Source organism: Henckelia pumila, chromosome 3 (assembly GCF_033568475.1).
Source record: "Henckelia pumila isolate YLH828 chromosome 3, ASM3356847v2, whole genome shotgun sequence".
NCBI lineage: Eukaryota > Viridiplantae > Streptophyta > Magnoliopsida > Lamiales > Gesneriaceae > Henckelia > Henckelia pumila.
This window is the reverse complement of record NC_133122.1, coordinates 184,988,516-185,015,887: the sequence shown is the minus strand read 5'-3', so window position 1 is coordinate 185,015,887 and position 27,372 is coordinate 184,988,516. Positions and strand designations below refer to the sequence as shown.

General features: G+C 36.3%; 3 protein-coding genes across 3 annotated transcripts; 1 reads left to right on the top strand and 2 right to left on the bottom strand.

Annotated features, from left to right (window-relative positions):
• Positions 1-4,372: 4,372 nt before the first annotated feature.
• LOC140890142 (uncharacterized) lies at positions 4,373-5,617 on the bottom strand. The gene has a single exon (XM_073297901.1). It carries the CDS (start codon positions 5,615-5,617, stop codon positions 4,373-4,375), a length of 1,245 nt encoding a protein of 414 aa, XP_073154002.1.
• Positions 5,618-5,915: 298 nt separating this feature from the next.
• Positions 5,916-6,929, bottom strand: LOC140890141 (uncharacterized). The gene has a single exon (XM_073297900.1). It carries the CDS (start codon positions 6,927-6,929, stop codon positions 5,916-5,918), a length of 1,014 nt encoding a protein of 337 aa, XP_073154001.1.
• Positions 6,930-20,263: 13,334 nt separating this feature from the next.
• On the top strand, positions 20,264-20,857 carry LOC140893517 (uncharacterized). Its single transcript, XM_073302602.1, has one exon. It carries the CDS (start codon positions 20,336-20,338, stop codon positions 20,768-20,770), a length of 435 nt encoding a protein of 144 aa, XP_073158703.1. The 5' UTR covers positions 20,264-20,335; the 3' UTR covers positions 20,771-20,857.
• The last annotated feature ends 6,515 nt before the right edge of the window (positions 20,858-27,372 follow it).

Sequence of the window (27,372 nt, the reverse complement as noted above, 5' to 3'; positions counted from 1 at the left end):
CTCTACACTGATCAATAGCATTTCGTCCACCACACTTACCACAAAATACTCCTGACTCACCAGTTCTCTCTCCTGTACCAAACTGTCTCTGTCCACTAGAACTGGAAGAACTACTGTCAGACTTCTTAAAATGTTTACCTTTAGGCCTGAATCTAGAATCCTTTCTGCCACTGCTTCCTCCCTCAAATCTGGGAGATGGTTGCTGAAACTGTGACGGATTCTGTGGCACTGATGCTGATACAGGCTGTGGAAGAAATGGTGCTCCTCTTTGTTGCAATAAACCTACTTCTGCTCCCTTAGCTTTATTCAAGGCATCAACAAAGGTATTGGGTCGTCCACTATTCACCAGAGTAAACACATCTGGATTGAGGCCATTGATAAACTGGTCTGCCATGGCTTCATCAGTCGCTCCTATATGTGGAGCAAACTTCAAAAGACTTGAAAATTTGGCCACATATTCTTCGATATTCAAGTTTCCTTGCCTCAAATTGGAAAATTCAGCACCCTTATCCTTCCTGTAGGAGACTGGAAAAAAACGTTGATAGAATTCAGTTTTAAAGACAGTTTAGGTGATAGTCGTACCTAGATGTTCTAACGCTTTCTTTGTAGTAATCCACCAACTTTTGGCAACTTCATGAACTTGATGTATAACTAATCTGATATGACGGTCATTTGAATAATCAAGTGACTCAAACAACTGTTCAATGTCTTCTAACCAATTTTCACAATCAACTGAATTTTCTGCTCCTTTCAGTTTTGGCGGTTTGAACAACTGAAATCATTTCAACTGTGTCTCCATCGGAGTAGCAGTAGCATCCATAGAATCACCAGATGTACTACCATGTGCATTCTGAGGTTCAGCAACTGGCGGTGGTACTAATGCTGGTTCGGCCTGGGGAACCACTAATGGATGTCTAGTGGCCGATGCTTTACGGGGAGGCACATCTGATTGTCAAACAGATTAGTGCATAAACAATATCATATGCAGCAATTTATTCCATCCTTCTCTGATAAGCATTCTCATGTGTTCTCATGAGAATTCAGGTTCTGACTGAGGATAATCTGGAATACAATTGCATATATAGCATGCAGTAGCAATAAAAGCACAAAATCAAGAACTCACATAAATCTTGCAATATAAAGCATGCTAGCATATATTGCACATAATCACATAACACATGTAATCTCATGCAATATCAAACAATTAGACAGACTCAATCTACCCCACTCATCAACTTCTCTTTGAATCCAGAAACTTATGCTCTGATACCACCTGTTGTGAGGACCTTGGGTGCTAATCAAATCTTATAGGGCGATTAATAACTAAAAATAGTTAATCTGCAATACCGGACATTTGGCGACGCAAAACCTCATCGCAAAAAGAAACAACAATTTTTTTTTACATAGGTGGCTCGCTCGAGCGAGCCTCACTTGCGCTCGAGCGAGCACCTCTCGGGTTCAAACACCCTTGGCTCGCTCGAGCGATCCCAGGCTGCGCTCGAGCGAGCTGAGTTTTTCCCGGCTGCTAAAATCTGACCATTTTGCTGTCAAATGAAAGTTTTTGATGCATAACTTCTTCCAACAAAACCATATATGTACAAGAGAAGATGAGAACATCAAAAACACAAACCCAACATGTATATATAATCTTTGTCAAGCTACAAAATAATAGACATGCTATCTCACAAACATAATATGAAAGCTAACAAGTACTTGACAACAACATACAAAGTTCTTGTATCATTTCTAACATATTTAACCAACTCAAAGTACAAGTCGTTCTGCTAAAACTCGAGTCGTCACATGCTAAGACTCTCTCTCTCGAGCTATCCCTGTCGCTTCTGACCAGCTCCTGCACCAACTATTGCCATGCACACATACAAAACAAAGCAATAGCCGGATACCTCCGGTGAGAATAAAATCCCAGTATAAACAACATAAAGCGCGAGATAATAAACGTGAATGCAATGCATATGTCAAAAGAGGCTATCAATCTGATATCAATAGGATATTGGTTCTTGGGATCCCGAGGAAATAAAATCTTCAACGAACACCAACTCACCCAATCGAGATGAAGTCAAATACTTTATTTTCTCTGACTTTGGTGCAACTATAGTGAGTCTTCTGGCTCTGAAAGTAAGTCTACATTTTGTGCCAGTCAACTACTGCCCTCCAAACGTCATATGCACTCTAGGCTTTTCAACCCTCTGTGCTTGTCAGGCTGGAGTTCAAGATGAATGAAACATAATCTGTATGCATTAAAGACTACAAACTATCTTGAACATATAAGCACATAAGCACACAAAGCATCAAAGTCATCTAAATCACATAAAATACAAAATCAAACAAGTATGTGATTAACAAGGGATACTCGAAAATAATAGCTATTTCGAGTGTTCTATCCCATCTGGATTAGCTATCATTTATACATTTAAATGTCGCGTCTGAAAGTACTTCAAATATGAAAACATAACATGACGAATATATATCAAAATCTGCTCGAATTCGTTGCAAGTCAATCAATCAAACTACTTCAAACCTTCTTCAATCTTTCTCGGTTCGAAGACTATTGTCTCGGCTTCAATACACTTTGATACCAAGCTGAAAATGGAATATGAATGAGCCAAAAACTCAGCTATACATTCAATCTAAGCTTCACTAATTCAATAGACTCAAAAGTGTAGTAATTCTGAAACCGACGGCGTAACGGCTAAAAATCGGCGATCTAAATCATAATCAAATCAATCCAACAAGCACTTCTCAACATAATTCTAAACATATCATCACACATAACTCGAAAATCAGCATAGACAAAAATGATAGGGTTCGAATTTTTCTTTCTAAAATCATATAAAATTCGAACGACAGTCTTTTTCCGAACCGTCTGCGAATACATAATCGGTACAACTCATATATGCATATATCTTAAAATCATGAATTTCCATCTTCAACATAAAAACAAAATCTGAGAAAAGTGAATGAAACTTGTACCAAAACTTAGCTCTCGGAGCGGTGATCACAGATATATATTTATCTCGAATTTTTTACGACCGGATCATGAGTTATCGGAGCTTTTACGGATGAAAATGGCTTCCAAAAGGGTGTCAGCCGTGTTCTGCTCTTTCCTTCCTTTTCTTCTGATGCTTCACGTTAATAATGGTTGAAAAATGTGTAATTATAGATATATATTATCCAAATTGCAGTTTAGTCCCTGAACTTTTGGTTATTTGCAATTCAGTCCCCGAAAAAGCGATTTAATTAAATTTCAATCCTTATTCATTTAAGAATATTAGAATTTAATTCTAAACTCTAAATATTTCCAAATTAAATATTCTCGTATTAAAATTAAATAATTTCGGGCCTTACACTTTAGTCCGAGCAAGAGGGCTTCATATTCTGCCTCATTATTAGATGCTCGAAAATCCAACCTTATTGAGATGTTGGTTTCCTCGCCCCAAGGTGATATTATCACAATCCCAACCCCGCTTCCTGTTTGACAAGATGATCAATCTACAAATATCTTCCAATGGTCTTCTTGTTCTAACTGAACAGTCTCTGCCAAGAAATCAGCTAGGGCTTGAGCTTTGATGGCAGTACGGGGGTCAAACTTTATGTCATACTCACTTAACTCTATAATCCACTTGATAAATCTTCCCAATGAATCTGGGTTGGCCGTGATTTTTCCCAAGGCATTGTTGGTAAGAACAGTGATCGGATGTGACAAGAAATAGGGCCTTAGCTTTCTGGCTGTAATGACGAGGGCCAGAGCTAACTTTTCCCGTGTCATGTAGTTAAGCTCTGCTCCTTTCAAGGCATGACTGACGAAGTAGACAGGTAGATGATTCACCCCCTCCTTCCGGACCAGGACCGAGCTAGCAGCACGGGGTGTGACAGCTAGATACACAAAGAGCTCTTCTCCATGTACTGGTTTGTTCAACACCGGTAGTTCTTTTAGATATGTCTTCAACTCTTGAAAAGATTTTTCACTCTGTTCATCCCACTCAAAGTTTTTGGTTTTTCTGAGTGCTCTGAAGAATGTGAAACTCTTATCTGCCGATCTCGATATGAAACGAGCCAGTGCAGCAATCCTTCCAGACAACCTTTGCACCTCCTGAATGTTCTTGGGTGACTCCATAGAGATAATGGCTTGAATTTTTTCCGGGTTAGCTTCAATTCCTCTCCTGGTGACCATGTACCCAAGAAATTTCCCAGTCTGAACTCCAAATGTACATTTGCTCGGGTTTAACTTTAATCGATAATCACGTGATGTCTGGAATGTCTGGGTCAGGTCGGTAATGAATTGCTTAGTTGTTCGGGTCTTGACCAGAATATCATCCACATATACTTTGATGTTTTTTCCTTTCTGTTGCTTTTACACTTTGTCCATTAATCTTTGATAAGTGGCTCCAACATTTTTGAGCCCAAAGGGCATGACTACATAGCAATAAGTTTCGGTGGAGGTGACAAAACTCACTTTATCCTGATCTTGTTTGGCTAGGGAAATTTGATGATACCCCTGATAGACGTCCAGAAAACACAACAACTCATGCCCGGAGGTAGAATCCACCAACTGATCTATTCGGGGCAAAGGATAGCAATCCTTTGGGCATGCCTTGTTCAGATCACGAAAGTCTACGCACATGCGCCACTTACTCGAAGAATTGGGTACCAGTACTATATTTGATAACCAGGTCGGGAAATATACTTCTTGAATGTGTCCTGCTTTCAAAAGTTCCTCAACTTGTCCTTGAATCACAGCATCTTTTTCAGGCCCGAAGTGTCTTTTCTTTTGAATAATGGGGCGATAGTCCCGTATAAAATTTAGCTTATGCTCCATTACTTCTCTCTGTACTCCCAAAAGATCAGATACGGACCATGCGAAGGCGTCTTTATTCTCCATCAGACACTGTATTAACTGATATTTAAGAGAGGCTTCTAGCGTCCAAGAAACTTTAACCGACCCGGTCGAAGGGCAAATCAAAATTTCTTCGCACTCTTCTTCGGCAGTAAGAGATGTATCTTCTTCTAACAAATTTACTTGTTCCCAACCTACAGGTCCGGGTCGGTCACCATGATTAATTTTGACTGCTTTTTGTTCTATCTGTACCTCTTCTACGTAGCACTTTTGAGAAATCTTCTGATCTCCTTGAACCTCGCCAACTTCATTACCCACAGGAAATTTGATCTTTTGATATAGTGCTGAAGCCACGACCATGAATGTAGTCATGGCTGGTCTTCCCAAGCTAACGTTATATGCTGATGGTGCATCCACGATAATAAAGCTGACAATCCGTGTTTTACTTGTATGGTCCTTGCCCAAAGTGAGCGGCAAATTGATCAATCCAGTAGGTCGGATGGCATGACCCGTGAACCCGAATAATGATGTCACCACTGGTTCTACCTTATATTCTCCCAAATCCTTCTGATTTATGGTCTCTTGGAATAGTACATTGACCGAGTTTTCGGAATCCACAAAAATCCGGGCCACATTGTAATTAGCAACCAGAGCTCGAATAACCAGTGCGTCATTATGTGTAGTATCTGACAAGCCTTTAAGATCATCCGGGCCAAAGGAAAGGGTTGGGCCTTTCCTAACCACCTGATCGGCTATCTCCATGTTGCTCAATTTCCGACTTCTTGTCTTCCTTGCCCTATTGGAATCTCCATCAGTCGGTCCCCCCAGATATCATGTTGATGACACCTTTTGTGGGAGGGGGCGGTCCTTGGTTATTCCCAGGTTGATTTTGATTCGGACGCTGGAAATTTCCCTGTGGTGGCCCAGGTCGGAGTCTTGATGCATAATGATCGGGGCCTTCGCGACTTCTTTTATTCGATGGATATCCTCCTTTTTGTCATGACAACCTGTCCTTCATCCCTGGATCCTGTTGAATTATTCTCTCAATCTCTTGCTCCAGCTAACGATAGTCATTAGTATTGTGCCCATACTCATTGCAAAAGTCACAATACTTATCAGATTTTGGCCTGCGAGGCCCCTGATCACACCATGGAGGTCTCTGTAAAAGTCTTTTTTCTTCACATATTCGCATGGCCTGAGTCCTACCCATCCTTAGAGGGGTGAAGGATGTGAATTGTCCCAAGATTTCAGGTCGGGGAGATGGTCCTATCTTCCAAGGTGTGTTAGGGGTCCTGGTGCTCTTCGGGCTTGGTGGCCTGTCCGTCCCATTATTCAACCGGGAAACTTGTATCTCCTCAAAATTTACATATTTTTCGGCCCGAGCAAGTAGTTCATCATATGTATACGACGGTTTTTTGATCAGGGATTTAAGAAAATCCCCTGTAGTAAGTCCTTGGGTGAAAGCGCTGATGAGCAGATCAGTAGTGGCAGTAGGTACCTCAAGGGCCAAAGCACTAAATCGACGAATATATGCTCGCAAATCTTCTTGACCTTGCTGTTTGATGGCGAAAAGGCTGAGAGTGGTTGTGGGGTGTTTTTTGCTACTAGCAAAATGGTGTAGAAAAGCCTTGCTGAAATCTTTGAATTCCTGGATATCCCCTGGACGCAATAGGTTGAACCATTGTTGTTCTGGCCCTGTCAGGGTATTGAGGAAGACCCGACACTTGATCGGGTCGGAGTACTTATGTAACAACGCAGCATTCTCAAAACAGGACAGGTGCTCTTTCGGGTCCCCTTTTCCATCATATTCCCCAACATGTGGAAACTTAAAGTTTTTGGGGAGTTCGAACTCCAGTATTTCAGCAGAGAAAGGAATATTTCGGACTGGCGTGGCTAAGTATCCGGACTGCTTCTTCTTCAAGAGCTCCATCTCTTCTTTCAATTTCTTGATCTCCTCCAACTGCGCGTTCTGATCGGGTGGTGGGGGAGGATGGCCTCCTGCCCTCGTAGCCAGGGCTCTTTCAACAACAGCAGTGACAAGTTGTTCCAGATTTCCTCCATTCGCGTCAGCCATCTCAACTCTTTCTTCTTCAAATTCCCACAGACGGCGCCAATTGATGATGTCGAAAATTTTCTCCGGGTTTAGACTGGTAGAGCGAATCTCCAAATCCTCCCCAAAGCGGGTTGGGTCGGGTTTCACGTGCACTGCACATACAAAAGCTGAGTTAGGGGGCGCCGAAGGTGATTTCGACGTGACCCTTCCGATGCCTAAGTCAGTGCTCGAAAGTGAAAGAGCTTGACAAAAAGTAAGAACAAGAGAATATACGTGTGTGAGTATGTGAACAAAAAGTGACTAGAAGAGATGAGTGAGTAAAGCATAAACCATACCTGTATTTATAGGGGCTGGAGGGGTAAGTTACCTTGATAAGGTAGAACATGTGTTAGAATAAAACTCTACTCAGGTAGGAGCCTTGACCAAGTAGGACTCTAACATCTACTCATAGATCATATCAAATCTTGGATTTGTTGAATATTATCCTTATCCTTTACAGATCTACATATATCCGAGAATAATAGAAGATTCTAGATACTGGGCCCGTCCTAAGCCCAGGTCGGGCTCCGACCATACCAATTAGGGCTCAAGCCTATGAATTTATAATAAAGAACCCATTTCCTAACAAGGTCATCCCAGACTGGGCTTTTCATAAAATAAGATTAAATGGACCTTAAAATATATTTCCAAAAATATTAATTATTGGGCTTGGATCAGGTTAGATCCATTTAATATTGAGGGACATCATAGTTCTTTAAAATTCACAAGTGTGGTCCTTAATTCTTCAACAAATAGTTTTGGTTTAGTGTTTTATTTCCAGCTCCTCCAACTAAAGAATCAGGATCCAATGCGAAAAAATTGCATAAAACTAATTTATTCGTCTAATTAAGTTGGACCCGCCACCCTCCTCCTCTAGCATTTCAAATCGAACTTTTATCATAAATTGCAAACAAAGTGAAGTATACCATTTGCCTTCTTTAACTTGTATAAACATATGAATACAAGTAATTAATGAAATATATTTATGGGTTGGGCACACCAAATTAATGTTTATTTAACGGTATTAATTTATTCTATAAATGGTGTAAATGGTTCTCAAACAACTAACTTTCAGATAACGTTTGGTATCATGGATGGGATGTACGATAGATGAATAAAAATATGATGAGATATGGATAAGCAAGACATAGTTATGAATAATATGTTGTTTTGTATGTTTTTTATTTTGTAAGATTATTGTGTTTATTATCTTAATTGTCATTGTCAATTTCACACAATGTTACTTATATGACACTCATCCTCCACTAATACCATGTGTGGAGAGATATTTGTCATCAAACCTACATCTAATCTCATACCGGACCATGAAATATCATTGAGTTAACAAAAAATGAAAGAAACATGAGATGAGTAAAAATTTGTGTCTCATCCCACTTTTATCTCATATACCAAACGGTATCTAAGGATACAAAACTTATAATCACTAAAATATATAATAGCATAAATTCACATGTTACGCTCCTTTGAATTTCAAGGGAGAAAAATCAATCACAAGTTCGAATAATAAATAAAGATGTATGAAAGAATTAGGCTGGTGTTCTCTCAATGACGGTTGCAATTTTATTTTATTTTTCATATTTTACATTTTGAATGACAATTTTCTGCAGGTAGAATGTAAAAGGAAAGTTGTGACGGCAACTAGACCCGTCACGCCATTAAAAAATTGCAGGTTGGGTGATGCTTTTGCTAGCCCCTCAGGAGGACCGGTTTGGGCCGCTGGCGATCCCGCCAATATTTTTTTTTTTTTAAATTTTAAAATTTTTATTATAATTAATATTTTATTTTTGATTGATAAGTGTTAAAAAATTTATATTTTTTAAAATATTTTATAAATGATTATAAGCTCTAAATGATTTATATGATTTATGTTTAATTGATTATTTTTAAAATTTTATATTATTTATAATGATTTATTTGTTGTTAATGAGTTTTTAAATATGTATATCATTTATAATTATTTATGTATGTTTTTTAAAAGTTTTTTCATATTTTTTTGAATTTTTTTAATTCATGGCGGGTTGGTCCACCCAACCCACAACCCATGACGAGTTGGGTTGGGGTATTCCCAACCCGCCATCAATTTGGGCCGGCCCTCTCCGCCCGATAGCGGGCCGAGACGGGCGGAGACATACCGGCCTGAATTGACAGGTCTAGTGGCTGCGGGACAATACATTTATGGAAAGACACGAAGAGACGTTAATCCCTTCATTTTAAAACACACCATTTCGGAGTTAAAAATAGGGGTAATTGTTTTTGTTTTTTTTTTGGTCGGGTGTATGTATTTTTTTATTTTTTTTTTTTACAATTTTGGTCTTCTATATTATCAGATTTCAATTTGTTTTTTTTAAATACAATTTTAGTCCTTTTTTTCGACGTGGTGCTGATGTGATATTAACGCATCGACGATATAGAATTGACGTGTGTCGTGTTTCATCAGTACTTTCTCGACGAAAAAAGACTAAAATTGTCAAAAATAAGAATATACAAGATGACAACTGGAATCTGAAAACATAAAACACTAAAAGCACAAAGTGGCAAATTGTCGTAAATTGTAATTTTTCCTTAAAATTATTAAAATTCAAATTCTCGCGATTGATAAAATCCAAATTTCTTGTAGTCTGTGCTTAGTATGAATGGCAATCAGGTGGTTTTGGCCAAATACAAGAATCACCCTGCCTCACTTTAGACCCACCCAGTCTTGCCCCAAAAACTCGATAGGTCCAATCCAGGTTGGATCGGGTTGGATGAGTTTAATACGGGTCGGGTATAATCCTTGGCACTTGAGTGACAAAATTTCTGCCCTAAAACAAAAGTTCATGTCAAACAATTTCTCAAATAGAGTATCATATGGATTAAGACCTAGAAAGATAAACAAATTGCTCAAATTTAAAAAAATTAAGAGGTGGTCCGGATGAGAATTTTTATGTGATTATAATCATATTTTGAAATGATAAAGCAAGTGAAAGATGGCACTATATTTGGATGAGTAGCATAGATTTGAAAATGTCAATGCTCTTGCTTAAGGTAAAGCAATAGTACCTCATGCTCATGTTGTGGGACAATATTCTGAATGCTGAAGCCAGAAAAGTTAATCAATTTACCGATCTTAAGAAGTCATGGTTATGGACATTTTAAACTCATTCTAGGAGGTTGTAATTTACAAGTGGTAATTTCTTTCTAATCATACTATAGGAAGTTAAGAGGGCAAATTAATTAAAATTATAATAATTATTATTATAATTATTTTTTTTAAAAAAAGCAAATAACTCCTTTATGAAATTAATTGCATTTAAAGTCATTTAAAAAAAAGCATAAAACTTCTTACAGTTGGGACAAATGTAACTGAGTTTCTTTTTTCTTTTTTTAATAAAGGTTAAATGTGCTTAATATTTTTTTTAAAAAAAATGAAGAATATATTATATTATTAATATTTTTTAGGGAATTTCTGCCTTAAATTCACATAAATAATTATCCGGAAGTTATAATTTATAAAGAACTTGACCAAATACACTAGGGGTGGAATCGGGTCGGGACCCGTCCCGTAACCCCCTTACCCGATTTTCATCCCGATAGGAATTGAGATATTTTTTTTCTCCCAATTCCGCACCCGAAAAGTGTCGGAACTCGAATGTTCGGGATCCCGTCGGGTCGGGAGAGAGTAATCCCGAATAATATTTTTTTTAAAAAAAAAATCCTATGAAAATATTTTTTTGAAAAAAATTTATGAAAAAAATCAAACAATTTTTTAATACATTACAAATAAATTAAAATTTCTTTATATATAACCATTAAAAAACTAAAATATTTTTTTAGTACATTACAAATAAACTAAAACAACTACTTGATTAATAAAAAAAAACATATAATTATTCATAATAATAAAAAAATAAAATAAAAATTTATAACTCAATGTTAATATTAAAAAAGATAAATATAAAAAAAATTATATGGTATATAATTATAAAACATTAATATTAAAACATAAAAATTTTTAAAAAATTATTTAAAAAATATTATTTTTATATTCGGGTCGGGTCGAGAATCCCGTCATGAAGAGTTGCCTATCCCGATCTCGATCCCAAAATTGATCGGGTCGGAAAAAATCCCGACCACTCGGGTCGGGAAAATTTTGGGTTGGGAAAATTTCGGGACAAGAACGGGTTGGGAATCGGGACGGGTCGGGATTTATGTAAAATTTGTCACCCCTAAAATACACTGTCTTTTTTAAATCTTCCTTGATCTCTAAGAGCATGTTCAACAATGTGAGGAAGTTGGTGTGATGATGTTGATAACTTGATCGCATGATCATGTCAGCGTTGATAACTTCATTGTACGTTTCTATAATGGAATGATGATTTTGTAGAGATGACGTTGAAATTATATTTTATTATATTTAATATTTTTTTTAAAAAAAACATAATAAAATTGCACATAAATATAACAAATTTAAAATACACATAATTAAATTTTAAAAATAATTTGAAATACAACACCACAAAATAAAAATACACGAAATAAAAAGACATGAAATAAAATTTAAAAAAGTACAACAAATTTAAAAGATTAAAACCGAATAAAATATAATGAAATATCAACGAAATAAATTACTAATTGAATCTTTTTCGAAGAATTTGTTCTTGCTTCTGTAATACCGACGTTGAATGTCAGTAGGCCTTGGACTGTTAACATTTTTTTCCATGATTCGATATTCTTGCTCTATCTCTATTCTTTGTTGTTCCTTCACACTCATCTCATGCTCCATCATTCTCATTTTAAAACTTCTTTTCCATATTTTGAGTCATTGTTGCATAATGATCTTTTATCAAACATCCACGTAAGACAGTAGAACGCGATGAAACAATTCCGTCAGTCAAAGAGGACAGGTTAGCAGCTTCAGGATAACCCGAGCAATGAAACAGAAGTAGGGTTCAGGTCAATCGATACAATTTCGAGCCGAAGGGAAGCGGTCCGTAGCTGACGATAAATCGTAGCTCGTGACATCTCCACCGTCGAGAACATATTTAAGCGGGGCCTTCTGATTGTAGGTACCATCGTTTGGGAGACTCCGCAAAAAGTGCATCACAATCTCTCTCACTCCGATGGTTTAGCTCCGCTAAACAGACCTTTGAACGAAGAAAAGAACATTTTTTAGATAAAATAAAACTAGCAGTCATCTCATTATCTCCTTTTTTTTTCTACTTTATGTATTGTTTTCAACATTTTCACCATGTTTGCATCTTTCGATTCTTTTTCTCTAATTGTCCTTTTGAAGGCCTTCCTTCCTATCGGCCAAGTGGTTTTGCTCACTTCTTGCACATTATCTCCTTTTTCAATGTTTGTGTATCAGATGGTGTGGAGAAAAAAGATGGAGAGGATTCACCATCTGTTGGGGATCGATATAGTATGTAGGGGGGGGGGGGGTGAATACACAATAATGATAGTCTTTAAAATCTAATGCAATATGGTTGAGTAAATGTTAGTTCACTCGATCGGTTTTCTTTTAGCCTACTAGAAATATAAGAGCAACTATGATTAGTGCGGAAATAGCTCTCAATATGCTAGATGATATCCATGGAATGATGTAATGCAATAACGTAAGTAGACACATATATGTTTCTTTGATGTTTGGAGCTCAATTTCCTACGTCACCCCTTCTTCCACCTCGGAAGGATTCACTAGAAGACTTTGGTTATTACAACATCTTGCAATATACCCGATCCAAGTTAGGACTTATCCAATGCCTAATATGGAACTCCTAGATTCACAGTGATAAGATTTAAAGCTCTTATCAAGCTTTTCTTCAGATGGTGATGATGATTGTCTTAGTCTCTTGAGGACTTAAGACTTCTCAAATCCTTGCATCAGGTAGCGTTCTTCAAACGATATCTGGATTTGAGCAACCCTTGAAAAAGATATCTTTGAAGATCAGATAAGGCTGTTAAAGCTAAGGGTTTTCTCTTTGAGCGGTTGAGTATTCAAGATGGGTTCGAGAGCTCAGATAGACAGATTTTCAATAAGCGTTGTTGTGTTGTGTTCTGTCGTATGTTCTGTCTATATAGGCTTTGATATATATAGCCTTAGTCTTCAACGTCTTTCTTCTTTGTCCAACGGTAGGATTTCCCTACTGACAAAGCTTTCTGAATATTTCGTACTGGGAGTGCCTTTAATTGTCTATTCAATGTGTCGCTCACAATAAATGCTATTTAAGGCTTTCTCACTTTATCAGATGAATCCTTAAATGCTTCGTCCTTTTTCTTTTTAGTTGTCTTGTCACTTTCTGAGATCTGGGAAACTGTAACTTCAAAATGTAGCGTATAGCTTTCTGTATTTGAAGTTCGGTAGATATCTCAGTAGGTAGATATGTCTTTGTTCCGTTTGACATACAACTGTTTTTACATTTTTCGTTGGTTGATAAGTTTTAGCTAACGTCGGTAGATGTGTACTTTGTTCGGTTGTCGTACAACTTCTTTGCATGCTTTGGTTGCCGTCGGTAGATGTGTCTTTGCTCGGTTGACGTAGCTGCTTTGTATGCTTTGGCTGACGTCGATAGATATGTCTTTGTTCGGTTGACGTAGCTGCTTATACAAATAAATGGCAGCCGACTAAACAACAAAGTATTGTTTTGTTATCACCAAAAGTCAGGATTCAACAATTTTCCCCTTTTTGGTGATGACAAAACCTAGGCCCCAAAAATCATTTAAAGAAGATAGAAGACGAAATGAATTCATTGCGAAGATTAATTGCATTGAACAATTAATGTTACAAGCAATCATTGATAAGTAGCAGTGAAAACCTATTACACCTACATTGCGTTAAGTAAATAAAATGTACATAAAATGTACCTTACTTCCTTTGCATTCTCTCTGAAGAGGTGTCAACTGATTTTTTGGGTACTTCCCCCTTTTTGACATCACCACGGGTGAGATGAGAGATGATCTCTCCTAGTTGAGCACCGACAGTGGTTTGAAAAGTGTCAATACGGGAGTCGATATGAGCGGTTAAATCAGCCTGAAGAACTGAGGTTTGCGTTGAAGTATGCTCATTTGTGAGTCGAACAGTTTGAGAGACCTGTTCGACAATAGTACCCATAGCTCGAAGATTGCGTTCTTTGTAGTTTTTCAGTTCAGTGACGCATCTGCCGAGTTCAGAAGACAAACTGTTAAGGCGAGACATAATGATCTTGTGTTGTCAATGCTAGCGTCTTGTCCTTGTATGCGATTGCTGATTCGCTGTGTGGTTACGCGAAGATCTTCTACGATGCGTTCCAAAGCATAATTCGTTGGTTCGGAGTCAGCAACTGAAGTTGAAGCAAGTGTAGCAGTTTGTTCTCTTGGAGGCGAGACTTTGGTGGTCTCGATCGATGAACGGACATCGATGCCAATCACCTGATCTGTTTGGTGAATTGGACTGGAGGGCTGCGAGCCGTCAGTCGTCGGTTGAGGCGAGTCTTCAGAATGAATCTCCAGAAGAGGAGATGTTGGTTGTTCATCATAAAAAATTGATTGCATAACATATGAGACTGATGTGAGTGGGATCTCAGGAAGATTATCACCAGCAACTGTTGTGATTGAGTCAATCAGTTGAGGATCTGTGATGAGATCAGCACTTGATGTAGGTTCAGAGGCTGATGAGGAAGCAAACGGAAAATATGTCAAGGGACATTCGTCTTGTGCCGCAATAAATTCATGTTCCTCTGCTGAGAATACGAAGTCAGATGCTTCCGAGTTATCATGAGAATCTAGAAGAGGGATCATGGCCTGAACTTCGTTGTTATACGCCTGTATGTATTCGTCGTCCGGTAGTGGGATGGAGTATTTGAGCCGATATTCTCGTAAAAAGGTGTCAGTGACATCAACTGACTGCTTAAGACGTAAGATGACTTCAGTGTCATCTTTGGCAGTTTTGCTCATCGGCTGATAATTCTTCTCTCTTTTGGCAAGAATATATCGGGCGAGACTATCACGGAGCTGAATGTCCACCAACTTATATCTGTCGAGTGCTGTTTCAAGATTTGATGTGGTAGTGAGAATGAACATTTTGTCTTCCAATTTGGAAAGGTACTCCAATTTATTCTCAAGCAAGATCTGAGAATATGAAGCATTCAGACGATAGTTCACCCGTTCATCAAATTCCTGTAGTTTGAACCGCACAGCCCGGAGAATGTTAAAAATAATGATAAGAACCTCCATTTTTACTACCGATTGGGCTTTTTGAAATGGGATGAGAGGTGCTTTTCCTTTGCCCTGAGGGTCGGTTGAAGTTGTGGTCAGTGCAAAGAACGAGAGTTCCTGGATAGTGATCCCTTTTGGTGGAGGAATCTGGGTCTTCACAACCAACTCTTGTGTTCTCAAGATTTGCTGACTGATGACGGAAGCAATATTAACTGATGAAGTCGGTGAGGGCAGAAAAATGGGTAATGTGGTAACAATGGTGCTGTAAATTGGTTCGGAATTTACTTGGGGAATTTGGATTGGGTGAGTAGGTAGTGTTTCGGATGTTAAGACTTTAGTGGTTGCTGTGGTCAGTTGAGACGTTGGGGTGTGAACTGTAGATAGAAACTTGATCCTCTTTCGTTTCGGGTGAGATAGCTTGGGAGCCATTTTTGCCTTTTGGGATGGAGAGGGGTGAGCGAATACTTGAACTAAGGGAGCATTGTCACTAACCTCATCCTCCAGATTAGAGTCCACTTGAATAGGTTGTCTGATCGGTCGAGTACGCTTGACTTGGGGAGCTGCAGTGCTTTTGGCAGTTTGTTGATCTGCCCCAATTTCTTGTTTGATAGTCCTGAGCTGGTCAGAAGTCACCTGATTCTTGTTTAAGAACAGAGGGATTGTGACTGCATTTAACCATTTGGCTGCATAAAGGACTTCATAGTCTGAGGAGTCAACGTCTAGAGCTGCAAGTAGATAACATATCTGTAGTGCAAAACCTTCCGATTGTCCTTTGCCTCTATTCATTTCACATAGAGTAGAGTAGAGAATTGAAGACCAGTTGAAGTTCAACTGGGAGGCAATAGAGGCCATGTACTGAAGCTTTTCGAGAGTGATATTGCCGTAGGATCCATCCTTGGCTAAAAGAGTTTTTGCAACTATGTTAGCCAATAGTCGGTATGCTGGATTCAAGCTTTGTTTGAGGCCATTGACCTTAATGGATGAGCCATCAAGTATGAATTGAGCTGCCCAGTGAGTTGCATTTCCGTCAGGTAAGTCTGCGCATTTCATCAAACCGGTTGTGGGAAAGTTGAAAGTGTCGCTGAATAAACGTTGATTGAACTCGATCTTCCGTCCTCTGATGATACATATGATGCTTCCATGATGTAGTTGGGCGGATTCAAAGAATTCCTTGACCAGATCATAGTTGACCGTTGATCCGGAGCTAAGAAATTTGCGAAGTCCTGAAGCTTCAATCATGTTGAACATGACTGAAATTTCCGCATTCTGGATGGAATGGACTTCATCGAAATTAATAGCCAGGCAAGTCTTTTGGATAGACATACTTGAGTTTTTTTTTTCTGCAAACAAAAATTTTAATCAATAGTTTGTGAAGAATGCAGATGCAAAAAGTGAATATGAGTTCGATTTGCAAGACAAGTTTTGTGAGAGACGTGTGAAATGATCGGTAAATATGGTGCCACGTCACTTAAACTTTTGAATTTTGAAAGAGAGAGAGAGAATGAAAGATACGCGGTAAAATAAAGTAAGTACAATGAATATAATATAATAAAATATAATATAAGGTGGTTGGATTCGAATTCCAATGACTGTAATCATTCTTGAATGTCTGACATCATGATATGTGATGTCTTGGACACGCCGTCGATTTTCAGAGTAATGATTTGATGCGTGTTCCGTTCAGTAGACGATTGATATCACCCGACGTTTTACCTTCTCTTTTTATGCCTATAAATATGAAATGAATATATCAGTCGTGTAACAATAAGAAATCATTCAATAAATCAGAAAACAATATGCCGGGTCCGGGAGGTGATTTGGTAGAAGAATTCACCGCTGCTCTGACGAGAGTTAGGTCTCGAGAGTACGAAGATGCTGTGTTCTTCCAAGTTATTGAAGAAATGGAGACAATTGAAGAGCTGTGTCTGTTTCTCTCAATTGGCCATCCACACGATTCTGAGAGAGACTATGCTGCCCTTGTGCAGCAATATGAAGATAAGCTGGGGTCGTCGGACTCGATGTTGGTCTTCAGTCCAGAGGGCCTGTTGCTCCTCTTGCTCTACAAAGAGCTAGAAGGACTAGAGTGCATCCGGTCGGATGATCTCGGCTACGTTCGCTCTCCTACCAGGGAGCTTACGTTCTTCATGCTTTCTTGGAAGAGTGAGGTGGAGAAGGAGATCGGTAGGGCTCTCATGTAATATGTCCTTCTCTCTTTGAAATAAACAAATTTATTTTGCGCATTATCTTCTTTTATGAAATAGTAAGCAACGAGCAATAAAGTTACGTCACATCACATATTAAACGAGATATCATAGAGAAAGAAAACATATATTAATAATGACAAATCACTGTTAAAAATAATAACTATTTTAAGCTTTTAAATAAATGCAAGAGTGCAGAAATATCGATAATATATGTTTATCAACAGTCTGAGCCAGTATCTCTTTCGGATTTTCTCGAAGATGAATCAGTGGGTAACTGTTGGCATTCATGACCTTTGGCCTTTGGTATTCTTCGCCTATAAATACTGTTATGTAAACAAGTAAATAGATCATAGCTTAGTTGAAACAATAACAAATAACAAACAAAAAATGGATGAATCCGATTTCGAAAGACGAAAGTCCATCTACAGAAGTAGAGTTGTGGAAAGAGGCATGAGCGTGTGGTATATGATGGAATCCATTCGTCGTCAACATCGTTCAGGTGTTGTGCCTCTTAGGCCAGGCCTTGCTGCAGGGTTGCTATGGTGCAAGCGTTGCTTGCGAACCCAGAGCACTGGTGTGGTGCTAAGGCTATCTGCTATTCGGCTCATGATGTTGTTGGCAGAAAGAGACGAGATGCAGAACATCTATTTCGAAGATGACGTCTGCAATGGTCAAGTCTCGCTCTCCGTCTGGATGATAGAGTGGAGTCGTGAAATGAGAAGCAGAATTTCTGCGGCTCATGCTAACTTCAGACTCACTAGGGGATAGGGTTAAGCACTCCATGTAATGAAATTATTTTGTTCTTTAAAAGAAATAAACGATTATTCTCCCTAAAATCATGCTTGTCTTAATTTAAATCAATTAAACCAAGAATAATGTGAAAATAAGAAAACTTAGCATCCGACAATGGCTTGGTGAAAATATCTGCTGCCTGCTGGTCAGTAGATACGTAGATCATTTGAATCTCATTTTTGAGTACGTGTTCACGAATGAAATGATGGCGCACATCAATGTGCTTGGTTCTGGAATGCATTACTGGATTTTGAGTGATTGCAATAGCACTCGTGATGTCACAAAATATAGGAGCTTCATTTGACTTGATTCCATAGTCCCTAAGCTATTGTTGTATCCATAGTATTTGAGCACAGCAACTGCCAGCTGCAAGGTATTCTGCTTCAGCAGTAGAGGTGGCGATTGATGTTTGCTTCTTACTGAACCATGAAATAAGTCTATCTCCCAAAAATTGACACGATCCGCCAGTGCTTTTTCTGTCAATATTGCAACCTGCATAATCTGCATCTGAATAGCCAACAATGTTAAATTCTGAGTCTTTGGAATACCAAAGACCCATATTTGTAGTGCCTTTAAGATATTTAATAATCCTCTTGTCTGCAATGTAATGCGATTGTTTGGGTGCTGCTTGAAATCTTGCAACAAACATACACCAAACATAATATCTGGTCTACTGGCCGTAAGATAAAGTAATGAACCGATTAGACCTCGATACATAGTTACCTCAACTGGTGTTCCTGCTTCATCTTTGTCAAGTTTAATAGAAGCACTCATAGGTGTAGAAATGGCATAGCAATTCTCCATACCAAACTTCTTGATAATTCTTTGGTGTACTTAGTTTGATTTATGAAGATGCCATTATCCAGCTTCTTGACTTGTAGTCCGAGGAAGAAATTTAATTCTCCCATCATGCTCATTTCAAACTGTTCCTGCATCATCTTAGAAAATTTCTCGCATAGACAAGGATTAGTTGATCCATATATAATATCATCTACATATATTTGAACGAGTAAAATGTGATCTTCTTTAACAAACTTAAAAATAGTCTTATCGAATGTTCCTATAGTAAAGGCATGATCTAATAGGAATTGTGATAATGTATCATACCATGCACGCGGTGCTTGTTTTAAGCCATAAAGAGCTTTATCAAGCTTAAAAACAAAATTAGGAGTTAAAGAATTGATAAAACCTGGTGGTTGTTTAACATATACTTCTTCTTGAAGTAGACCATTGAGAAAAGCTGACTTGACATCCATTTGATATACATTGAAGTTTTGTAAGCAGCATAGGCAAGGAATATTCTGATAGCCTCAAGCCTTGCTACTGGAGCGAATGATTCGTCAAAGTCAATGCCTTCCTCTTGTCTGAATCCTTGAGCAACCATTCGGGCTTTATTTCTCACCACTGTCCCATCCTCATTTAATTTGTTGCGAAACACCCATCGGGTGCCTATGATGTTTTGATTTGTCGATCGAGGGACTAGATTTCACACTTTGTTTTTAGTGAATTGATTTAGTTCTTCTTGCATTGCTTCAATCCAGCTAACATCTTGCAATGCTTCATTTATGTGTTTGGGCTCTAGCTGTGAAATGAAAGCTGCATGCAATAGCTCATCAATTAGTTGATTACGTGTACGAATAGGTGCAGTAAGGTTACCGATGACCAGATCAGGTGGGTGATTTTTACTCCACCGAAGATTTGGTCCGAGAGGATTTGCGCCTGTTTGAGTGTCCTCCTCATCCCTGATTGCGTTGTTCAATGATTTGATTGATGTAAGATAAATAATTTATGATTTGATTGATGTGAGATAAATAATTGAAAGATAGATAAATAATATGACAAAAAAAACATAAGATAAATAACATAATATATTGGTAAATTAGGAATCTACCACTTCAAACACACCGAGTTAAATGAGCTCTAGTAATAACTAATAAGTGTAGCGTATTCAATCCAAATCCAAAATAAAAAAAAATGGATGAAAACAAGGGCGGGCTCGGGGCCGGTCTTTTCCTTGGTGCCACGTGTAAGAATATGAGAGGAAGTTGATGAAAACACCGAAACACAGAATAAAACGAAAAAAGAGGCCTCTTCCCTTGCCCGTACTCATTTTAATCTTTGAACCCACACACACACACAGAATAACACCTTCATCTCGCTTTTCCGGTCGATTCAAGGATAATATACATCACCGATTCACATGCCCACTTTCCACAAATTCAAGCTCTTGATAGCGGCACAGTGTGCCGTGGCCAGAAGCCCAACCGCCAGCCCAGTCATCCACCTCCGCCGCAAGAGGACCCTTCGAATGCTGCTCGGTGGGAAAAGGCTCCCGGACGAGGGCACTCCCGATGCTCATAATAGAGGTGAAGGGACCTCGCCGGAGAAATCTGGGGGAGATGATCAGTTGTCCGCCAGGAACAAGCTCAAGGATTTGTTCGTGTCTTCGCCGCCGGCTTTCGGAGATCAGAGGGCCTCGGAGAATGTTCGGGACAGGTTGTTGACGGCCAGAACCGCGTCCGACGGCGGCGTCAGGGGGGCTGCTTGCCGCTCTCTGCGGCCGCTTTCGGCCACGTTTCGGCAGCGGTTGATGAGGAGAGCGTGGCGGCCGGTGCTCCTCGCCATCCCTGAGTAGTAGTATTGTTTTTGTCTAGTGTACGTACGGACAATTGTTGTCCTATTTTTTTTACTTTTTTTGTCTTTTGGGACTCCATAATTTCTTTTTTCAATCATAAATTAATTATTTGGTGTAGAAATTTCAAATATATTTTATGGTATTTTTATTCTCTAATAAAATTTACTTTGAAATGTTCCTACCAAAATATGGAATTACTTCTGTTATTTGGATAAATAAAGGGAAAATTGCATATATCACTCTTGTGAAATCCCGAGTTTGCTAATAACTCCCTGTGAAATTTTTTTAAGCTAATAACCACATGTGATTCAAAATTTGTAGCATGCACACCATTTTCAGTTAAAAATTGACAAAAATACACTTACTTAAATAAATAATTAAATTAATTTTGTTTTATAATTTTATATTTAATTGAGTAAAATAATCAAATTTTATTTAAATAACTATGAAAATTATATATAATTATTTTATCATAATATTTGTCATATACGAAATATATTTTAATATTAAATTGTATTATAACATTAAGGACATTTTAGTTATTTTTTAGTCAGAAGGGGGTGTATGCTACAGATTTAGAATCATAAGGGGCTTCTAGCTCAAAAAATTTTCATAAGGGGTTATCAACAAACACGCGATTTCACATGGGTGGTATATGCAATTTTTCCATAAATAAATTACTTTTTTTTAACAAATAAACAACATGATTTTATTTTGATTAAATCAAATTGTTAGTATCAATCGAGCAAACTAATTACGGTGGCAGAACTTTTTTATTAATTATTGTCTTTCTCGGATAAAATTGAATTCGATTATTCTAAAATGTAACGTTAATTAGATTGTAGGATTATGGCATGGAGCCAAAAACAGAAATTAATGGCTAAAAGATGATTTTAGAATTTTAAAGCAACATCGAATTCCATACTAATTTGAACTTAAACTTTGATCCAAATTAAAAGAAGTGCAAAATTTAGAGGGCAAAGAATATCTTTTTGACCAGCAGAAAAGAGGCATGAAAGCAAGGAATAAGAGAGAGAGTATGTGGGGCATTGCTTTTTTCAAAAATATTAAAGTAAAAGAAATAAATAATATTGACCTTTTTAGAAATTCCCAATGAGATTTGATTTTGCGTACCATTATGTTATAATTAATGAATTATAATTAAACCATGTGAATTTTGCATCAGAAGCAAAAAAAAATATTTACCTTAATGTTTTGATTATTTGTTAATTTTTTTATAAGGTTATGGTTTCGGTCTAATTATTTGCAAAATCAAATGTGATGTTTATTATTTCATGAATCGTGACAAGTGAACAAAGGCATAGATTAAATTCATAATATAAAACAAAACCTACAGGCCATAAACTTTGATTGGTACCGACTGTCAACCCTTTGGATTGACCAGTCAATTACTTGTGATGGTTGCTAAAAATGATTTATACAGAGAGATATTCGATTGCTTCAAAAAAATTCTGGGTACTGAGGTGCACGACGTGAAATTCACAAAATCAGTTAACTAAATTAAGGGAATATTATATTTTTTGTTCAATAGTTTATATGATTTTTTCATTCAATCTATGATAATAGTGTAATGGTTTGAACTTTCCGAATGTCGCAATTTTTTCCTCATCAAAGTGACAATGTGATGGTGATAGATAGTGGTGTGCATAATATGGTCAAACCAAAAAAAACTTAAAATCCAAACCGAAGAAATCGAAAACCAAATCGAACCATTATCCAAATTTATTATTTTGGTTTTATAATTTAAAACCGAAATTATTATGGTTTGGTTATGGTTTTATGTACTTCAAAACCAAACCGACCGTTTAAACCGTATTTTAATAAAATAAATGTTTTATTTATATTTAGACTATTGGTAAGTGAATTTAATTTTAATAATTAAAATATAAATTATTTTATATATTTTTATGCATTAAATTTGATAACTAATTTTAAATTTACTAAAAAGTTTCTTATAATATATTTGTATACATTTTAAAGTAATTTAATGTATAAATTGCATAATTGGAAAAACGATAAAAACAAATTTTATCAAATTTTATAATTTTAAACTCATAAAACCTAAAGAACAATTATATAAACTGAATTTAAAATATAAATTACAACTCGTAGAATAATACATAATTAATTGATTGAATTTGTTTTTAAAACTGTAAAACCGACCGTATAAAACAGACCGTAGTACTATAAAACCGAACCAGATCGTAATTAAATGGTTTGGTTATCGGATTAGACATTTAAAAAATCGTAGACCGAAAACCAAACCGTAATTATGCAAAACCGAACCCCTAGTTATAGACATTGTTGATATATCTAATGACATGTTCATACTCTGTTGAAAAAAAAAATTAAAATTAAAAAAAAAAAAATTTATTTAGTTAGATTGTAAACTTACCAATAAATTAACAAAAAATTAAAGAAAACGTGCAAGTGCTCGTAATTTTTAATACTTCATTCCGAAAATTAAGCCAAATTAGTTTGCTGATTTTAGTTTTTTTTTTCCTTTTCTTTAAAAGGAAACATGGATATTTGAAGAAATTGGCTATAGAACTTCAATCGATATAATGTATATTTTTTTTCAAAGAGAAGGGCTATAGAATTTTCTATTGAAGCTATTTTATTTTATTTTATTTTATTTTTGAGCGGATGTATTGAAATGTGGCTAACTGACAATTAGGGGTGTTCAAATTTCGGATAAAACCGAAAAAAATCGTAAATCCAAATCGAAAAAATCAAATACAGAACCGAACCAAAAATCGTATTTAGTAATTCGAATATAAATCTTTGAACCGAAGTTTATTTGGTTCGGTTTTGGATTATATATGTCAAAACCGAACCGATCGATAAAACCGAAATTTCATTAAATTAATAATTTTATTTATATTTATATTATATATTATATATGTTATGAGATGATATTTATTTATTTAGTAAATGAATAATTATTTTGAATAATTTTTAATTGATTGTTGTTTATGTAATTCATTGTTGTTTTTGTAATTCATAGTTGATTAATTGATGGTTGTATAATGTAATTTTTACTTGATTTTTTTTTATGTAATTCATTTAAACTTTATTTTTAAAAGTTTTACTAATAAATCATTTAAAAAGATAACATATTATATTTACAATATATTTATATTATTAATTTTAATAATCGTATCAAAATCGAAATAACCGACCGAAATAATCGAACCATTTTGATAGAAAATCGAATTGAATCGAAAAAAAATGGTTCAGATATCGGATTATATATTTCTGAAACTAAAACCGAAAAAAACGAAATGAAAAACCGAAAACGGAATCAAACCGGCCGATGAACACCTCTACATTAAATATTGTGTTATGTATTATTGATCAAACCGACCAAACCGAACCGTATAAATCGGTCCATTATAGTACAAAACCGAACCGAACCGAAGTAAAACGGTTTTCTTCGAATTATAGTTTTCATAAACCAAAAATCGAAAAATCAAACCGAATTTGGACAAATTAAAATCGAACTGACCGATGAACACCTCTACTGAAAATTGTGTTCAACATGGTGTGTGTCTATATTAGTAAGTGGTACATTTTAAGAAATAGCCTTGGTCAATTTTTTTTATTTATAACTTAATTTTATTTTTAATCTATACTAACAATTGTGTCACACGTGATGCGCGTATATAAAATATAGAAGATGAACGATTTTTTTAATAAAAAAGATGATTATATAAATTTGAATTATTTATAATTGTGACAGAGTGAAACAAATTCAATTCAAACAATTTTTCACTTAAAAAAAAGAAAATAAAGTTTAAAGAAATTTTAAAAGTAAATCAAAATTGAATAAGAAGCAAAATCCACAACAAACTAAGGGTATATTTGAAATATTTTAAAAAAAACTCACAAAAAGTACGTAGTTATTATTAAGCTATCTTCTTTCATTAATAGTATAAATTCTTATATATTTGCATATCAGACATAGGACAATACTTCAAAATCATAGACATAGTAGTTCAATTTGTGGAACATTGTTTACAAAAATGAGGTCACAAAACGAAATGCCAAAATTTCAGTTTTACATTGTTCCCTAATCAACAACAATCAAGCAATTTAGTTGAACTTGATGGCCTAGCCAAGAAATTAATCCAAAGGACACTTTTTATTTAGTGAACAAAACTATGGTCACCAACCTTTGTTGACTCTATATAATCCCTTGGCACGAACTATATATAGAGTTCATACACTCGACGTTGGTATAATTTCTTAAACGAACAATATTATCAATTGATGTAACAAAAATATCTCGAGAATCGTAGCCTAAATTCATACACGATATAAGTATAAGCAATCCAACAAGTAGTATTTGATAGAGCTTTTGAAAAACACTTCTTAGCTTTTCCTTAACAAAATTTTAAAAAATCAGTTAAGTAAATTAGTTTAAGGGAATATTATATTTTTTGTTCAATAATTTATATGTTTTTTCATTCAATTTATGATTATAGTTCAATGATTGCAAACTAGGCTAGTCGTTTAGTCACTAAGAAAATCATGTGCTTTTCCTTAACAAAATTTTAAAAAATCAGTTAACTAAATTAGTCTAAGGGAATATTATATTTTTTGTTCAATAATTTATATGTTTTTTCATTCAATTTATGATTATAGTTCAATGATTGCAAACTAGGCTAGTGGTCTAGTCACTAAGAAAATCTTGTGCAACAGACTAGTCCAAAAAAGTATTGGTAGGATAAATCGAAATTAGCTTGCAATATCAGTGACTTTTAGCAAGGCGGTGAGCTACCTTGTTCGCCTGTCGCCTCATGTGCCAAATCGAAGCAAACCTATCAGATTTTATATATTCTCGAATGTCCTTCGCAATGACAGCATCTTGTCCAAGATCCTCACTTGTCTCGGTAAATTCTTGTACCGCCACCAATGAGTTCGAGAAAACACAAATGTTTGAAACATCAATTTGTCGACAAAACTCCATTCCAAATCTAATAGCTTCCAATTCCATTTCTTTCACCCAACCCCGATGCCGCATCACCTTTGCTTTCGCTCCCACAACCATGCCAGAAGAGTTTCAAATGATTGCACCCAAGCTGTCTTTGTTAGTTTAGCAATCCATTCCAGCCTCGAAATGATCTAATCTCACAGATTTCTGTTCAGGAGGGAACCATTTTTGAGTAGTAGAAATCTGTCCCTGTCCAGCTGAACTCCGGCGGGGCCAAGTTAGCGGCTCGATAATTATCCAACCAAGCAAAACACTAGCTAACATTAATCTCTTTTATATCCTTATTTGTATCATGACTCCATTTACATACCTCACCCCAAATAGCCGAAGACATCATCACAAACACCTCCATTGCAGTTCTCGCTAACACCTTTGACATAGCCACCATACAATCCAAAAAAAGGGTTTACGAAATAAATGCAAATGGTACCAAAATGCAGAGTTCTTCCATACTTTACAAACTAATGGACAGAAAAAGAGACAATGACTTGTAGTAGCTAACTGATATTTACAATACATGCACATATCATTTGTTGGGACATGTTTTGCCTTCAAGTTCACTCCCGTTGGGATAAAGTCATTAATGGTTTTCCACAGAAAAATTCTGATTTTAGGTGGAATTTGTAAACACCACATAAAATTCCACCACTCTTGGTTTGGATGTCCAGATTGTGTATCCGGCCGGAGGAGCCAAGATATTAAGTTCCATAAAATATCTAGATTTAACCGCGTGTATAACAACCATTCGCATTTCCCATCCAACACCGAACATCATCACATCCTTTACGATTCAAACTTATTGCACAAATAGCCTCAACTTCAATAATATGAAAGTATTGGCGTACCTTAAATTCATTCCAAGTTTCTGTTGTGTTGATAAAATCTTCCACCATCATTATGTAATATAGAATAGTATTTGATACGTGTCGTTATTATTTATTATTTTTTGGTATTTTTGAGTCCATTTTGCATGCATATTTACGTCATAATTAGGAACATTCATATTTTATTTCTTTATTATTTATGCATGTAGTCTACTCCTCATCTTTCCTGGTTTAATTGTAGGTTTAAGGAAGAAATTTCGGAAATTGAGCAGAAAGAATTGCGCTCGACCGGTAACTTTTACCTGCTTGAGCGTGCTGTTGAAGAAATTGACGAACTGGACAGAAAGTTATGTGCTCGAGTGGTATTTTTTTACCCGCTCAAGCGAGCTCGAGATAACGAAACTTATCTTGTTGGAAGATTTTAGAAAGGAAAGACAAGAGAGAAGGATTCTAGGGCGTTTAAAAAGGAGATTTTTACGCAGGCTAGGTCAGACAAAAAATATAGAGAAAACACTTGGCGGCTAGGGAGAGAAAAAGAAGAACACCAACGCTGAGATTTTTTTCATGTTTTTCTTCTGAATTATTCTTTTGATTGAAAAAACAATTTTTCTAGTTGAAAGGAATATGTTATTCCTGAAAATTCCTTAATTCTATAAAGATTTTATTTAAAGCCTTTTGACTTTCTTGGACATGAAAATACTTTGAGATTTCATGTTTAAAATATTTATTTTCTTATTTAAGAAGATTGAGTTATCTTTGAT

Bases quoted from the DNA above. Each gene is read 5' to 3' on its own strand.
- LOC140893517 (XM_073302602.1), top strand. From the start codon at position 20,336: ATGCCCACTTTCCACAAATTCAAGCTCTTGATAGCGGCACAGTGTGCC.
- LOC140890142 (XM_073297901.1), bottom strand. From the start codon at position 5,617: ATGGAGATAGCCGATCAGGTGGTTAGGAAAGGCCCAACCCTTTCCTTT.
- LOC140890141 (XM_073297900.1), bottom strand. From the start codon at position 6,929: ATGGCTGACGCGAATGGAGGAAATCTGGAACAACTTGTCACTGCTGTT.